The sequence below is a fragment of the Syngnathus scovelli genome, chromosome 4 (genome assembly GCF_024217435.2).
Source record: "Syngnathus scovelli strain Florida chromosome 4, RoL_Ssco_1.2, whole genome shotgun sequence".
Taxonomy (NCBI): Eukaryota; Metazoa; Chordata; class Actinopteri; order Syngnathiformes; family Syngnathidae; genus Syngnathus; species Syngnathus scovelli.
This window is the reverse complement of record NC_090850.1, coordinates 11344719-11363179: the sequence shown is the minus strand read 5'-3', so window position 1 is coordinate 11363179 and position 18461 is coordinate 11344719. Positions and strand designations below refer to the sequence as shown.

At 40.0% G+C, this 18461-nt stretch overlaps 1 protein-coding gene across 3 annotated transcripts in view; it reads left to right on the top strand.

The window, feature by feature from the left end:
• apip (APAF1 interacting protein) overlaps window positions 1–8315 on the top strand; it is a 75952-nt gene extending 67637 nt beyond the window's left edge. The window contains exons 1-8 of one of the 3 annotated variants that reach the window (XM_049717309.2): window positions 1635–1739; window positions 2369–2428; window positions 3061–3161; window positions 5542–5590; window positions 6301–6418; window positions 6599–6734; window positions 7534–7701; window positions 7791–8315. In XM_049717309.2, coding sequence (XP_049573266.1) covers window positions 1680–1739; window positions 2369–2428; window positions 3061–3161; window positions 5542–5590; window positions 6301–6418; window positions 6599–6734; window positions 7534–7701; window positions 7791–7890 — 792 coding nt within the window. In that variant the 5' untranslated portion in view covers window positions 1635–1679 and the 3' untranslated portion in view covers window positions 7891–8315. Of the gene's footprint in view, window positions 1–1634; window positions 1740–2012; window positions 2172–2367; window positions 2429–3060; window positions 3162–5541; window positions 5591–6300; window positions 6419–6598; window positions 6735–7533; window positions 7702–7790 lie in introns of those variants that run through there. The other 2 variants (XM_068650475.1, XM_049717310.1) reach the window with 2 other exon arrangements.
• Window positions 8316–18461: the final 10146 nt, after the last annotated feature.

The following is an 18461-nucleotide window of genomic DNA, read 5'->3' as shown; positions in this document are numbered from 1 at the left end:
TTACATGATTATATTGCATAGGATGTTATGCTCACATTCAAATAATACCCATAACACAAGGTGCTTTAAACAATTGTTATGGAAGTGTTAGATTAAAAAAAAATCAACATAGTGTGGTCATGGCATGCATTTTATTGATTTGATTTACTCACTATGAATGCTTGTGCAGCTTTATGCAGAGCCTGTGTTTATCTGGGTTTGTTTTGGAAACATGTTTTTTCCTTCCTTCACTTTTATTTTGCATTTCCGTGTAATATACGGTAAGGGTAAGATTATGAGACAAATATTAAAACAGAATAAGTACATTCCCTCATATTAGGGTGGTTGACCAACATAGTTTAGAGAGAATGTTGTTTGGTTAGTTTATAGTAAATAATTATATGTAAGAATTGATTTTGTTGTGATCACATAATTTATAATCATAACTATTCTGTTGGAAATTCTGTCCATTCCCAGCTGAATGGCCTGACAGCCTTGTTTTGTCTTTGCATACGGCACAGGTTCAAGACACCCTGTGCAAGATATAGCAGAACATAACTGTTCGTTTCATATAAATAACAATGTTCTTTTCTTTGGACAAAGGCAAAATCATGGGTAGGTGATACTTATATAAGGCTTCTAGAAGGCTGTAAATCTCACAATCATCACTGAATAACTTGAAACTGATTATTTGAAAAATGCATGTTTTGACAAGCCACAAGGCTTCTTTAACAAAACGGTATCTTTTATTCTGCCTGTGGCATGAGTACAAAGACAAGGACAATGCTTGGCAATGAAACAGACAACATGCTTGTACAATATTTGAAAAACTATATTAAAATCAAAATTAAAATTATATTAATTTCACTTGAGGGCGGCTCGGTGAGGCACTGGGTAGCACGTCCGCCTCACAGTTAGGAGGGTGCGGGTTCGATTCCACCTCCGGCCCTCCCTGTGTGGAGTTTGTATGTTCTCCCCAGGCCCGCGTGGGTTTTCTCCGGGCGCTCCGGTTTCCTCCCACATTCCAAAAGCATGCTTGGTAGGCCGATTGAAGACTCCAAATTGTCCCTAGGTGTGAGTGTGAGTGTGAATGGTTGTCTGTCTCTGTGTGCCCTGCGATTGGCTGGCAACCGGTTCAGGGTGTCCCCCGCCTACTGCCCGATGACGGCTGGGATAGGCTCCAGCACGCCCGCGACCCCCGTGGGGACTAAGCGGTTCAGAAAATGGATGGATGGATGGATGGATAATTTCACTTGATGTCGATGAAGGTGCACTTAATTGTCTGGTTACTGGTGTACACAATTTTGTTTTATCTTCCAAACTAATATATTTTAAACTGGCTTCAATAATTTTAATTTAATACTACTACTACTACTACTACTACTACTACTACTAATACAATAATAATAATAATAATAATAATAATAATAATAATAATAATAATAATAATAATAATAATAATAATATAAAGGTATGTTTAAACTAAAATTTGATATCACTAATTCAATCCAGTGGACTCAAAAGAGCCCCACAAATGTCTTTTGAAAAGTGGGTTGCATGCATTGCATATGGCATTGCATATCCCATTTAGGCACCAATCGACAAATCCGTACTTCTTAAGAAAGACCTGCAGGGAGCAGGACTGTGCCGCAAGGAATCCAAGGCTGCCACAAGCACACAAGAAGAAGCGGAAATGACGCATGCGCAGCGCAAGTTTGTTTTGTTTGTTGCGTTTCCCCAACTTCAGCAACTCAAAGCTGGTAAGCGTTATTTTGTCAGCAGAGGAAATCAAACGAGTCAGCGTGTTCTAACCTGTTTGTATTTCATATTTGTGACCTCCAGCAAAGTCACTTACGTCATCAAGTTATCAAAACTTAAACAATTAAACACGTAGGCAGTCCTGCTGTAAAAACAAATGGCTATCGCTCCGTGTCTGTACATGCCTGTTATCGCAGAAGTTGTCACTTATCAGTAAAAGAGAAAAGAACACTACACCTCTTGTGGCAACATCCTCAAGACACGTATTTTGACAGGCTGCATGCATCGAAGTACTCTCACTTAATTGCTTATAATTAACTTAACATGCACGGTTGGGGAATGCGGAATAACCTGATTACCACCGGAATTGCTCCAAATTCTGATGACGTCAAACTGTAAACCTTGCACCAAACATTTTCCTCTGGATTGTTGAGCTCAAAATTATTTCTCCTTTGAATGTATGCCCTCAGCTCTCTGCGACATGTATGCATGTTGTGTTCACGTCTGTAAAATGCATGTGTAACTGTAGTGACTAACTTTCAAAATATTTAACTGTTTTGGTATCATTTTAATGTTAACGGTGTCGTTGGATCATGTGAAACCTTCACTAAATGTGAGTGTTTTCCTGCAGGAAATGTCATCTTTGTGTGGCACCAACAATGGCGACCAAGGTGCAGGTCAAGAAAAAGAGGTAAATATCATTTAACAGGGGAAAACTGGTCTGCAAAATGCAGTAAATGAAGGGGAAAAGAGAGCACATACTGAGAAGTATGACTCAGAGTGATTTCGTTCTTCGTTTTCCTGGTAAATAGGACAAAAGTCTTACAAAAGCAATTTTATTGTGACCTAAGCCTCTAAATATTCTCTAAAAGAAATCAATGTTTCAATGCTGTAACGTTTTCTAAAACATAGTCTTTTTGGATTATGTCATAAAGTATCTTTAACTGTGTTTTTTAATTTATCACCCTATGGTGATATTTTTTTCCCAACTATTTCTAATAAGACAAAATATAAAAATAATAATCTAATGCTCACTTTGTCCGATGCAGCCCTTGAAAATTTTAAAATATCAAAAGCTATATACTGATAAATGCGGGGCATTTTGGAAAATTTTTACTGGAAAATATAAACAAACTTACCATCAATCCCCCAAAAACCCTAAACTTTGTTTCCCCTTATTCGCCAAAAACTAATGAAAAATCAATGTAATTTGGTTCATTTCTGCTGGTCTGGTATGAATATATGATCTTTCATTTGAGAACTGGCTCACTAAACTGAGTTAGCATTGAAAAACTTTGCCATAATCGTTTGTTTGTGTTGAAGGACAAGGAGCATCCTCGTGTACTTATTCCCGAGCTCTGCCGGCTGTTCTACCAACTGGGATGGGTTACTGGGACGGGCGGAGGAATTAGTTTGAGACGAGGGTTTGTATGTAACGAGTCTGTGTTGAAGTTGTGACTGTGGTGTAAGTTTCGGTTGATGTAATTTGTATGTCTTTTTGCCCCCGTAAGCTTACTAAAAGAGAAAACTAGTGCCAAATTAGGCCAGTTTAAAACAAGTTTTTATTTTATTTTTTTGTTTAAATTAATCTGATGATAAAACCTCAGTTTGCAAGTGTCACCCCAACTCCATATTTTGCAATAATCAACAAGTTCAATCAACAAGTGTCAGCCCAACTTCATGTTTTGTAACAATCAACAAGCTCCCGGCATAATTCTTGCTGCATAGTTTTACGCTCTACAATGATGTCAATAAAGAGGAAGTCAACCCCAAATATTTCTTTGTAATATCTTCTGTCCAAAACCGTCTGTTCAAAACACATTTTTCTGATTAATGTTTTGTTTGTGGAATATGAATAAACAGGCAAAATCCAATTGTTTTCCATTTCAGGGAGCAGGCATTTTCTACTTGATGGCAAATGAAAATGACATATTGTGATGTCATTTTCAGTCAACAGGAAGTGGCAAAATGGTTGCCCCTGTGACGGGTAAAAGCGAGTTAGTTTTGCTGCTTAACCCATATTCCACGAACACAATATTAATCAGAATGTTTTTGGGTTGACTTCCTCTTTAAAAAGCATTATTGCGACTGCTCGGTAAAGTATGAATGTACCATACACCCTTGGCCAAACGTAAACCATCCTTCTTGCATACCATATACTGTATATCACACACTCCATAATCTATACATGAGTCAATAATTTCTCATAACAAATATTGGCATGCCTGCAGTAATCATATAGTAAAAGACTGAACATCATGACTTGTTCCCATCATCTGATGTCCACACAAAGGTAGGAAACTGTTTTTGTTGAAACAAAACAGTTACTGCACTGAAGTGCATTTTCTGTGCAAGTGTGTTTGTGCTGTTGCTTAGGTGTTATTGAAGCATTTATGAAAGTGGAAGAGCCTGCATTTGCCCATTAGTCCGATTAAAAGAAAAAAAAAATCACGTACATTGTATATGACAGCTGTGTCTCCTACGGGGCAGAACTGCTGACCGCTAATGTACTTGTACCATCACTGTACTTTGTGGTTCATGCCTTCACAATCTATATTTCAGGGCCTTTCAGCTTCTGCACTTGGCAGAGATAATTTCAGCTCTCAGAAAGTGAACCACTTTTACAATTAAACCCATCATCGTTGGCCGGTAATACCACCGTGTTAAACTTTTTTTCGGTCTTGTTTTTGTTTACATGATGGAGGACCATTTTGATCTTGTTACATCTAAATGTGTTGTTGATTTTAGCAGTATGTTTAATTTAATGAAAGCTCTAAATACAAATTAACTATATTCCCCATTATCCTGCACATAATGCTGTGGTAATGGCAAAAACACATTATCAAATTTAAAAAAGGAAACCTGAGTAAAGAAAATATTTTACTGAAAACCTTCATTGGCATCTTTTTATTTTTGTGTCAATAAAAGAAAGGGCAGGAAACGGGGGCAGGGAATGTGAATGACATTTTAATGATGTATTTACGTATAATACAGTGTATGTTTTTAAGAACCATTTTTTTTTTTTTTTTTTAGTTTGTCTGGCCCTGTGATTTATACTCATTTATTCTAAAATGAAAGCTTGGACTCCCAGCCTAAATCACTGTTTCCTAAACGTCTTAACGGCAGCAAGCTTGAGGAATTTTGAGAATCCAACAAGAACTTGTTTGCTGCCTTCATCATGATTAGGGAAGAGGGATTTTGGTTGCAAGTCCAAGCGCGCCTGTTCTTGGTTTCTGTTTTTGTGAAATAAATGTCCCCCCAAAATGCAATTTATATTCTGGAGCCATTTCCAGTCCAAAAAATACGTTACGTCATAGAGCACTCTTTTTTTTGTTGTTGTTTGTGTGTGGTGGAATGGATTAACAGCATTTTCATTCATTTCAAAGGGGAAAGATGATTAGAAATAAGTCTTTTGAATTACGAGCATTGTCACAGAATTAATTAAACTCGTGTCTCAAGGTCCCTCTGTAATTCATCGCGATGAATCGCATCCCTCATCGGCGTGAATGCGTATTCTAGACTCGGCAGTCTCCTGTTTCAGTGAGTTCTGCCTGAAAGGGACAGGCGAATAAATCCCCGCTCTGCTGTTAACGTCACTGATGGGCCAATTTATCAGGAAGCCAGGGTGCACACCGAGCTTTTCACACACCATGAAACATATTTTAAAGCAAGGGAAACAGTCGCTCACAGTGTGTGAGGGTTTCAAGTTTGACACCCACTGAGGACCAAACATCCTAAACTGTTCTTTACTGCAGTGTTATAGCTTCAATTTTAACACATGAATGTTTGCTCTGTAACTTACAGAGAGCACATCTACATTGCACCTTCAGGGGTTCAGAAAGAGAGAATACAGGTCAGTAGCAAGAATATTGTAGTACACAGCCTAGCAAAAGTATTCACCTCCTTGGCTTTTTTTTTTTACTAATTTTGTTCATTACAATACCGTATTTTCCGGACTATAAGGCGCACCGGACTATAAGGCGCACCTTCAATGAATGGCCCATTTTAAAACTTTGTCCTTATATAAGGACTATAAGGCGCACCATTAATGCATCATGTCAGATTTTTAATCCAAATCAAATCATTCTCCATTCAATCTTATTTATTTCAACTTCAGACGCAACAAATTATAATCACAAAATAATGATTCATAGTCTTCAGCGGGCCACTTATGATTGATTTCATGACACAATGCTTCGGGCCAGTTTAAATGTAGGAATTTGGTCCATATATAAGGCGCACCGGGACTATAAGGCGCACTGTCGGCTTTTGAGAAAATTTTAGGTTTTTAGGTGCACCTTATAGTCCGGAAAATACAGTATGTATTTGAATGATTTTTATGTCATTTGATGGATCTGCACAAAATAATCTGTCAATAGTTCTCAAATGTTCTCCACCAAGAACCACCTAAAAAATATTTAGCACTTCAAGTACAATGTTGACTCATTAAAATAGGCTTAAGTGTAAATGGTTTAAAAAAACGCTATTTTGCGTGTGTGTTTGTGTGTGTGCACATATGTGTGTTTGTGTGTGTTTGCATGCATCCGTGTGTATTTTAAACAGCCAGAAGACATGTTTGTGTGTGATGTGGAAGAGAGAGACATCAGTTGTCCGCCTGCCTGGAAGAAGTTAAAGAAGAGCCAATGCACTCCACTCTTTATGAACGCGTATACGATGAGAGGTGAAATTGTCTCATCCAAACAACTGAGCCAAATCTTAAGTAGATTTTTACAGTAATGTGTATGGGGATTTATATGGGGTGTTGAGGGATCCTTAATTATAGTTGTTAGTAAGTTTTGTACTTTATCATGGAAAAATCTCAAACTGAGAAAAATTTTGTGTTTGGAAAAAAAAAATGCAGGTGCACAGGCAGTTATCCATACACACTCCAAAGCTGCTGTCATAGCAACCCTGCTCTATCCTGGTAAGGAGTTCAGAATAACACACCAGGAGATGATTAAGGGGATTCGTAAAGGCACCACCGGCACCAACTATCGGTATGGAATCGAACTCATCAGACAGTTGGGCTACAACGCTTTCTTAGTGATGTGTAAGCTTGGACTGTCGTATTCATGTGCAGTACAGCAATCAAGGATGGGACCGCAACATGTATTGACACGATCTTGTATAAACAGTCCTCGGCAAGCTTTTAGAAGTTCTTGAACCTTTTGTATTTAGTTCAACATGCCTCGCCTACAATTGTTACTGTTGACTAATCATAAATAATACGTTAAGGTGTGGTTCATGTGACTAGTTGTGTCATCATTACAGGAAAATTTCCAGTGTGAAGTGAACCAAGAGTTATTTCCAGTGATTTGATTACCTTATTTAGTACTTGAAGCTAAATATTAGCATCCCCCACAAAAAAAGATTCAGTTTAGTTCTGCGCCAGTGCTAAGCACTTTTCTATTAATGATGATGAGGGGTGTTGCCATGGGAAACAGCCCATTTACACACACTCGTGGTACAAGGTCAGGGGCAGTGTGTCTTTATCTGTGTTGCTTTGACACAATTGAGCGGAAAATTTGGGATTCGAGTTTCCATTTACTTGACAGCCTTTCCATGCCCCGATCCACCTTTCTAAAATTAAATAATTCCACAAAAACTGCTGTAAGCAAGTTTAAAGAATAGTTTCTTTGGTAAAGTTCTCAGCTAGTGTCTAATGCTCAAGACACTCTCATTGACATTTGATGGATTGACATTACTGTGTGACAGCAGCGTGTCAAGCCTTGATGTTCTATCATGTTGAGACTATGATAGGACTGAGTAATGGGTCAAATGTCTCGTGTACCGCAGCTATGATGACACTCTAGTCGTGCCTATTGTCGAGAATACACCAGAAGAGAAAGACTTAAAATCCCGCATGGCTCAGGCAATGGAGGAGTATCCGGACTCGTGCGCTGTCCTTGTCCGCAGGCACGGCGTGTATGTATGGGGCGAGTCATGGGAAAAAGCGAAGACTATGTGAGTAGTTACCTTTCCACTAGTGGAATAGTTGTGCATGTCTTGACGAATACAAATGTTGAATAATTTTTGTTTCTTCACATTTGTAGGTGCGAATGCTATGACTACTTGTTTGACATTGCTGTTCAGATGAAGCATTGTGGACTGGACCCTTCAGCTATTCCAGTAGAAGAGAAAGGAATAGTTTGACATTTGCTGCCACCTTTTAAAGAGACGTTTGTTCTAGCAAGGTCAGGAAAGTTCAATCAGGGAGCAGATTTTAATCATTTTGCTTTCATGCCAGCCCTCCACAATTCTGACAGTGATTACAGATTCAGAGTTGAAGGCCTCTCATACAAAAAGACCTCGAGAGTGTGGCTCCAAGCTCTGCGGGAGGAATCTTTATCATTAAAATACTATTCGGTTAATGTGCAATTGTGATTTCTGTGCCTTGACTTAGACCGACAAAAAAATGGTACATGTATTCCAAAAGGAAAAAGTCATTTGAAATGAAAACAAAAATAAACCTCTGCCTAATTGTGCTTGAAATCAGTTTAGTACTAAAGGATGTATGTCAACACCAATTTGTTGAAAGACTGCTGAATGCCACTTGCATAATAAAGACCTGGAACTAATTCAGTTTTCTTTTTTTTCCTCACTCGCACACTTGTAGGTGAGTGGCTGTTGTGTTGGCATGTGCCAGTATACACTTGCGCAGCATGCTCCTAATCCTCTGCATACTCAAATGTTTTGAAAACGAGAGTTGTTCCTTCAATATGCTGCCTCTGCCTGCTGCCCCGATCCCATTTCCTCCACCACTGTATCTGCTCCAAACAGACTGCAGCCAAATATGTCACAAGCTTATTTAAATTTAAATTGTGAGAATACTGAAATGTCCTCATCACTTCTTACTGATGAGGAAGTCTTCGGTAAGACCTAACTCAGAGAGAGCAAGAGAGAGAAAAAAAGTCTTCCCCACAAATTGAAATGACATTGTGAAGCCCACAATGTCAACAAATCTGATGTCATGAAAAGACAAAAATGATTACTTGTCACAGTTTTGTTTACTGTGATATGTTGTTCCTTGTGGGTGACTCTCTGAGGAATTATCTTTAAAAAGCACATGACAATGTTTGGGGGGGGGATATATCACTCCGGCCTGCAGATATTACAAAGTCAGGCTTCTCTTCCACTGATTATGTGCATTTAAATATTAAATCTTACCAGTTGACATTCATATGTATTGCTTTATTATTTAACAGTAAGTAACAAGATGGTGTTGCCCCGAGGTGTCGTGGCTTGTGCAGCTGCCAGGATTAAACCCCCTTTACAATGACTTTGAAGCCGATCTACTCAACCCCAACAACACGTGGTGAAGTATTGCTTTGAAAAACTAGACCAATTTAGAGAGTTGAATGGCAAATGTTTCCTCTAAGTTGAAAAGTACTCTCGGCGGACTGTGTAACGGTAACAGTACTCGTAACTTGTTGCTCGCAGCAACAAAAGCGAGCCGGATGGCAAGCTCAGCTAAAAGCAAGAAATCCACAGATAGCCAATGTTGGCTCATTGGAAAATAAAATGGACTTTGCCTGAGGTCAGGTGGTTGCAGCCATATGCGGAATTGTTACGCGTTTTGTTTGACGGAAATACGGCTAAACAATACCATCTGAATCAGCCTTTGAGATCGATGGACTTGACACCTACTCGGGGAAGAAACAAACTTTGCTACAAAAGTTGGCGCAGAAACAATGTATTTATAGCAGGTGCATGCCCCACTGGGAGGTGGAGAGGGGCGATGCCAGGTGGTGAATGTGTGACCGTGGGGAACATACTTTTTTTGGCCATACTAGATTAAAGTGTATTAGCACATTCACTACAGTAGGTGGTAGTGGTACTTTGATTTTCAGAGTGCACAGGGAGTATGAGCTGTGAGGCAAGACCTCAAATGTCAATTTTGGAAGGCCGCTTGCAACATTTTTTATCTCTGAAAAATCCCAAGAAGATAGTGGTGGACTTCAGGAAGAACAGACATCCCCATGTCCCCCGTGCAAATCAGAGAAGCATCAATTAGTGTGGTCTCTAACTATAAGTGCCTTCAGGTCCATCTTTCTGAGGACTTTAGCTGGAGATGATACATCAAAGAAGGCTCACCGATATTTCTACTTCCTTTGTAAGCTGCACCAAGGGAGCTTCAACAGATGTGATCGTAACCCACAATAGGCATATGATGCAGATGCATTTTTAACTACCTAACTGTAATCAAAGTACCCTATTCAAACATCAAGGAGTAAAGGAGATTATAGAATGGTCATAAAGCATAAATGTGCTGTGCTACCATTGCAAAAATGAGATAATGATGTACGATGCAGCTCGAGCAAAAAGTTTGCGAATTCATCATTCAACTTATTTCTGTTTAGTCAATGAAATGAAAAGATATCCTTCAGCTTTCAATGACAACCTGAAATGACTCTTCAGGTTTGCCCTCAATGTGAACTCCCGCCAAAAGCTCATTTGACTTGTGTTTCTTAAACATCTTTTCATCTCCTCTTTTGTGGGAGCTTATTAGTTGGTGAAGAATAAATAATGTAGTGGTGTCACTTAGGCCATAAATTAGTCTTCAAGTCATAGTGACTTGTTTGGCATCAATATCTCACGAAGAAAGGAACATTCAATGCTGCGTCATGTCTAAAATATTGATTGACTGTGAATGTGTTTATCATTTTATGTAGAGTAAAAGGGAGGCAGAGCCTCTTCCAGGTTGCAACAGTGATCCATATGCTGACTGACTCATCATGGACCATGACGTTCACAGATGACATCGTGATCAGCGCTGAATGCATAAAGCAGGGGGTGTGGAGAACTCTCATCGTAATAGAAAAGTCAGTATGTTGTATTATAGCCTACCTGATTATTGGGATGGATTTCGGTAGTTGTCGTCTACTTTAATTTAGTGAATATTAGACCGCCTTTTTGTTGACTAATCAAACCAAAATGGTGACTTTAGCCAACGAATGCAAGAATACAATGGCAGTAGCCTACTAGGCAGGTTGAATTTACAGCGCTACTATGCAGTGCACACTGCTTCGACATGTTTCATCTCCTTACTCTTGATGTATCGTCTGCTTGCATTTGCTCATGTCCTCTGCAAGCAGGAATGGTTTGATGTCTGCCAACTTCCAATGTGAATCAGCCTCTTATGCATGCTTATCACACTAGCTGCAGCACTTTGCTCTAGGCCTTCTTCTTCCTTTAATCCTTTCACCCAGACCTTACTTTGTTTTCTTGGTTGCATTGACTTTGCTGATAGAAATGTTAAAGGAAAAGAGTAGGGCAGCAGAAAATGGAGCGAGAGAAGCACTGTCAACATATCCCTGGAGTGACAGTATACATCTACATTCAATTAGTTTTCTTTAACTGTATGGTATTTATGCAGTTTGCAGTCAGTTGTCTGGCAAAGCAAGAACAATTACCGTATTTTCCGGACTATAAGTCGAAGGTTTTATTCATAGTTTGGCCGGGGGTGCGACTTATACTCAGAAGCAACTTATGTGTGAAATTCTTAACACATTATATCATTTCACATGTTATTTTCACATTAAACCGCATGAGGGTGCTCTAGGCCAGTGGAATAATCGGAACTGCAACGGGGTTAGTGGAGTTATTTATAAGTGACACAGAGGATAAAGATTTCGTTGGATTTAAGTCAAAGTCAAAGTCTGCTTTATTGTCAATTTCTTCACATGCCAAGACACACAAAGAGATCGAAATTACGTTCCCACTATCCCACGGTGACAAGACATAGTACACAATGTACATACAAGTAAACAACACAAGAAAATAAAATAAAAAGGCACAAACAATGAATAAATAAGAGTGATGAATAAATAATCAACAAACAACACAATAAATACGCGGATATTCGATAAACTTGTTAGCATGTTATTTATGCCATAGTTATGTGAATAACTATTAATATGTTACGGCAGGCGCGTTCTCAGTTCTTTGTTTGTGTTTATGTAACATTAGCATACCGTACCTTCAGCCTGTTGTTGCCTATTCTACTTTGATTTTAAATTGGTTTTCACGATGACATGTCTGTTCTTGGTGTTAGATTTTATCAAATAAATTTCCCCCAAAAATGCAACTTATACTCTGGTGTGACTTATATATGTCTTTTTCTTCTTTTTTATATGCATTTTATGGCTAGTGCAACTTATCCTCTGGAGTGACTTATGGTTCGGAAACTACGATATACCTAAAATGTTTCTTTTATGCCATTGCTTTTTTTCAGGCAAATGTATGCTTCAGTGGCATGCAATTTCAGAAATGAAACACGTTCATAGGCATTTCTTGCCCCAAAAATTTATCTTTGGTCACAACTAAACAGCCCTTGAAAACATATATTGATCGTGTTGCTGTTTGTGTACTTTTGTGTTGTGGTGTCCATTACACACTCTTTTCTTACGCACAATTACTTGGGGGCGGTGGTCAGCGACATCTGCCAACCTGTGGTTAACGCTGATATTACAATGGCTCACTGACAGTAAACACCTTTTATTCTCTTTTCCAAAATTTAATCGAGGTCCACTCTGAGTGCAGCCCACAGGCTGCCGGTTGCCCTTCCCTGTTCCAACATATATTGAATTACTTTGGTATCTCCATAAACTGCCACTTCAAAATGAACTATTAGCTCCATTAAAATATATTGTATGTGCTCTGGGAATCCTCTTTGCCACTCATTTAGCTTCCCTGGGCATGTGTGTCACTCTCCTCCCACAAATTACCCTCACACTCCTCCCCACAAGTGAAGCTTAGGGTTCTGTCATGCAAAAAAAAAATTTGCCAAATCAAATTTGAATGGATTGGAGGAATGACAACCATTCGCGATGAATGGATTTGCAAGGGACTTAGTTTCTTCTTGGCAAACATCCCTGCTCTAAGACACCACCAGAAGAGAGAGGGGTGACGCAGCCACCCATATCTTTGCTATCACTGCTGAAATATTGCATATTCCAACCGTGTATTTCATGCATAACATGATTGGATACATCCAGTGGAGATATGGCAGGCTTGTTTTTAATCGGGTTACTTGTACATCTGTATCAATGGAACTGGGAGCCAAGTTGAGGTTGGATAATAAATTGTTTTATACATATTTCACCATCAAAGCAAGATCCTTGTTTATTTGTGAACTCGGGTATGCTGTCTCAGATGGAAGGAGAGCGTGAGATTAGTCCTTGATTTGAACTTTCGTGGTAAAGAAAAAAAAGGTAGCTAAGGGTGCAAATAAGAGATCTGCCATCCTTCGAAAATGAAAGAAAACAGGCTATGTTGTCGACAGTAGCTACTTGAGGTTATCCTGAGCTGACAGTCTCCTTTGTATTATTGTGTGTGACATGACAGCAATGTGTTAGCCCAACTTGGCGGTCTCATTTAGAGCTCAAAGAGCATGTGGCCGCTTCATTGGTTCTTAGCCTGGGTTCGTTCGATTGAACCCTAGGGGTTCAGTGAGTTGATCTCATTGGGTCGGCAAAGCCTCCACTACGGAGATCTGAACACACCTGATTTATAAATTCGCGATAACGCATATCTGAACTGGTCTCGAAGAGGCAAAAGCAGAAGTCACATTGATTTGCTGGTATGTAATTTGTTGTGTTTTCATGCATTGTGTTAGTTTTGTTCTTTGAACAAAGTGATGTTCATGCATGGCTCATTTTGTGCACCAGTAATAAACATTGATGTCTTGAATTTGAAAAGAAATAATTGTGCACCAGTAAAAACATCTATGTCTTAAATTTGAAAAAAATAATTGTATTTTTCACTAAAGAGGGGTTCGGTGAATGCGCCTATGAAACTGGTGGGGTTCGGTACCTCCAACAAGGTCAAGAACCACTGCGCTAGTGTTTACTCTGCTTCTCCCCACTGCATATTTTGGGCTTTTGTTAACAAGTTACACCAGCAACATTTTGCGCTGCCCTCCACAGCTGAGTACGCACAAACACACACACACACGCACACACTCGCACACACTCACAAATGCACACACACGCATACAGACACACACAAACACACACACACTTAGCTTTGTTGTTTTAAGGACTTTTCAATTGCCTTTTCAAAGCAGTCATTATGACGTAGTAAACAAACCGTTGATAGCAATTTCATTAATCAGAGTTCCATAAAATTGTGGTAAACTCGATTTATTTCACTCTGGTTACTTTCACTACACACAATCGCTCACTAAAATGGTCCAGTTCACTTGAGCCAATGGACCAAATCATTTGAGTCTGCTATTTACGAGTATGTTAGTTTCTGCTAACTCACCTTTTATTTGGTTTAAAGGTGGAATTTGCAGTAAAACAAACAAGCAAACAAACAACAAACACATTTTGTCATAGTTGACACTTAACTAGTAGAATATTATTTAAATGAAAAATCATACCTCCCTGGACAAGTTTTATACCTCTACTAATTTCATTGTAATTCTTATTTTACAATTAGTCAAGTGTGAGAGACATTAGCGATAGAAGGCATGACCGAATAGTGAGTCAGTCATTTGCGCATGGTCACTGCAGACACTGCAGACATTGCGCATGTGCACTCCTTTTTCAAAAGGAGACTATTACATTTTCTTGATCGGATTATTGAACTATGGTTAGAAACCCAAGTTAAAAAGAAGGAATTGGACAGCAAATCATGGGTAAATTGTGATGTCCTGTTATGTGCATGAATGTTTGTGCACGAGCTCCTTGGGCGGTCACTTTACCCACCAGGTTGAATCCCTCCAGCGGACTATGTGAGAGTGCGGCCCCATTCATTTACCTTAGAACTGTTTCACGCCATTGCGAGTCTTCCTAAAACCTTTCATGAGATTTCATGAGACTTACCAGGTCGTGCCAGGACATTAGTACGAGAATTACAGCTCAGAAACAAAACACCCTTCAATAGAAACACCTAGTATGCGTCAAAATTTTACTTTATTGAATATAGCTTCCATTTTGCGGAAAGGTTTAATGGAAACCCACTTATTGTTGTAAGGATCGTCGGTTAATTTAACGGGAACATGACAATCGGATATATGTCCATCCTGTATGAAACACAGTGTTTAAAACCTGGCACAGCACATCAGCAAAACTGCTCTGCAAGCAGCCAGTTGCAACAGATTTAGATATACTCAGTGTCCTGAAATGACCCAGATGCAAGGAAATGTAGAGCTGAAAGGAGTTTTGCCATTGGTGATTTGGCAAAACTCCCTCATGTGCCTGGCTCCAAGAGTGACCTCATTCATAAGCTCAGAAAATTCATTGCTCAATAGATACTCAAAAGGTGTTGTAATCATTTGTGTGTGTGGATTTTCAGAGTTTCACAAGAGCAGAACCCCAGATTTTGGTTTGGCCTTGGTGTCTGCCTGATGCACAATAGCTTTGCAGGCCTTTTAACTGCCCTGTGATTGAATGGCAACCAGGTTTGTGTCCTCCTTTCACTCAAAGTTAGCTGGGATTGACTCCAGTTCCTTGTGACACGGAGCAGAATAAGCAGTAAAGAAAATGAATAGATGGACTTTTACTAACCTACTGTACTTATTTCTGATATCATGATACATTCAAAAATATGAAGTCTTGCACTTAATGTTTATATGATCTGAAGTTCTCCCTTTTCCCAACCAGCTGATAAATGAGCTCACAAAAGCCAAAAGTTTGCAATAACACTGGGCTGAATGCTGCAAACTCCGGCAAAACCTATGTAATAATTTAGACTTGCCAGCAGAGGAGAGTTCTTACTGTGCTGTTAAGAATCTGCAACAGCACCTCATCCGTCATCTGTCACCGTCTGTTCAGGCTATCTCTCGGGCCCAGCTGGAGAGCATCCGCTCTCTCCGAGCTCACATAGATGCACACAGCTTCAAATGTGATGGATGAGGCAGTGTGCCTTGCTCTTTTCACAGAGCGCGACTCCATTTACACCTACAATGTAGCGGGGAACACTTGTCTGGTTCGTTGGTCCCTGTGTTGTCCTTATCCTGACCATTATGAACAAGTGAAGACAGATGTAGGGCACACATGGCCCCTTTTTTCATCCGTCTTACGTGACTCTTAACACTGAGGGGCGTAGCGACAGCCAAACTTTTTTTAGTGGGGTGGCCACGATTACACATCTCACATGCATGAGTATGCATGTGTATTCTGAGGCTCAATGATACTTTGTGTGAACATAATCACAGTCCCTACTCATGTAGTGGGGTAGGAGGATTACATTAAAAAGTAGCCACTGTCACATTTTGCAAATTTCTGAACTCTGTCACTTTAGACGCTGAGGCACTGCATGAGCAATCTGAAAATATCTGAGGCGTACCCGCATCTGCGCATCAGAACCGTATACGAATCTGTGGTGTCTCAAATTGAGTAGCGAATTGGCTGTGGAAAACAAACTGTGAATCAGAATTTTATCATTCGAGTCAGAATGCTTTATTGTCACGGACGAGGCAGGACAACCAAATGCAACACGGGCTCCTTATTTAGGGAAAGGGAAAAGGAGACGAGGGCTGGAACGCCAGCAGACACGGTGTACAAAGCAGGCTGACGATGCGGTCAGTGAACGCGCATCGTGGTGACAGACAGATGCAAAGCAAGCTAGTGGTTGGGCACAGGCAGAAGGTCAGGCCAAACAGAGTCCCGGCATCTCGCTACACAGCGAGTCAGGAAGCAGGAAATCAGGTGGCAGGCAGACGTGCCTCAAGGCAGACGAACGAGCCAGGCATACCGCTCCACAGCGGATCAGGCAAATGGGAATCAGATGGTATGGCAAAAACAGGGGTCAGGCATACGTGTGTCGAAGCAGACAAACTGGCCAGACGTACCACTACACAGCAGGTCAGAGCAGGGACGGATGACAGGTGTGCATGTCAAGGTAGACAAACTGTCCAGGACTGACGGTCTAGTATATACCGTATTTTCCGCACTATAAGGCGCACCGGATTATAAGGCGCACCTTCAATGAATGGCCCATTTTAAAACTTTGTCCATATATAAGATGTATACATTTGGCCCACGGGCCTGCTGTTGTGGCTCAATATTGGTCCATAAATAAGGCGCACCTGATTGATTATAAGGCGCACTGTCGGCTTTTGAGAAAATTGAAGGTTTTTAGGTGCGCCTTATAGTGCGGAAAATACAGCACACACCCTAATCAGCGGGTTGTTATATTCTGTCCCAGTTCTTTATCTTTAATGCTCACTATGCTAATAGGAATTACCAGGAGGCTGCCTTCTCAGGTTTTGTAATGTATACCAGAAAGATCGAGACACAGCTGTGGAGCCTTCTCTGCAAGATTGTGGAAGAAGGTCTAATCCCTCCCCCTCCAAGGTCCCTACTCTTATGCTACTCTTGGCCGCCCTCCTGCAAGAAAGCGACTCTGTCTAGCCTGTGTGATAATGTGTGACCTTGCAGTTTCAAGTGAGATCAACTCCTACAAAGGGTGTCATAGAGAAGGGAAAGCTGGTGAAAGAAGCATGAGAAAGGTCACCGCAAGATAACGGCATAGCTCAAGCTACCTAGCTAATCACGTGCCAAAGAGGCCTATTCTAACCAGGTGGCAGCGATTAGCATGAGCAGTTCCGCATTAGCGACGCCCCCCCCCCCCCCCCGTATTTATTTTATTTATTTTATTTATTTTATTTATTTTATTTATTTGTTTGTTTATTTGTTTATTTATTTTATTATTTATTTCGTCTAGTGTTGCACACAATGGTCCACAGGGAGCTTGTGTGTTTGCACAGCCACTTGAAAAATTAGTGGGAACGTTGCCTGTGGGTACAACCGGTACGGAAGCAGTGTAAAGGTAGCGTGGAATAGCTTCTTCCTCCCCCACCACCCCACCCCTCCGAAGTTCAGCCCTGAAACTCAGAACCAAAAACAACATCCCCTTTTGAGATCTCAGACTATGATTGTGACAGATCTTTGTACGATCAGAGAGCATACCTAGTGAGCATACCCTTGCAGATGAAAATAAATACCAGTGATTAAGCCACCGTATGGCAAGTGAGGCCAGCCAGGTTTGATATATCATAAACAATAATGTGTTAAGGTTTTACAATTGGTAATAAAACCAAGTGCGCTGTGGTATGCTAATTCTAACACATGCAGACAATGGGCAGGTGCATCCATGTACAAAGTAGAAAAGGTCACCATAATCAAGTACAGATAAAAAAAGACAAGACGCCTTCTGGCTCAAAGCAAAATGAGACACCACTAAAATACCATCTCAGTTTCAACCTGGTTTTAAGAAGGTAATTGACATAAGGTTTAAAAGAGAGAGAACTGTCAAGCCAGACACTAAAATACAGTACATACATCCCAAGAAACCATTTAAATATTTATTTATTTATTTTTATTTTTATATTACCATTTTTATTGTAATAAAAATCCCTGAGGGATTCACAGGTCTCACATCTCAGGTCTCAGCATCACTGTTGTTTTGTCAATATTTTTAGTCAACTTTAGCAGAGATAGTTAGGTTAGGGTTAGAAAATGTGAAACATGCTCTTCAATTTGAGATGGAGGGACCAACACAACAAATCTATAGATAAATTAATCTGCATGAAATGACAACTGGCTCCATCCCCAAAAACACAAATCTTCAATATATGGACGGAATAGTAGTACGTCAAAGATGGAGCTCTGAGGAACTTCTGCCAAACATTGAGCCATTTATATGTGAGCCCATCAAATTAAACAGGTTATAGTCTTTCACTTTCTTCACAAACCAACGCACAGCATGCTTAG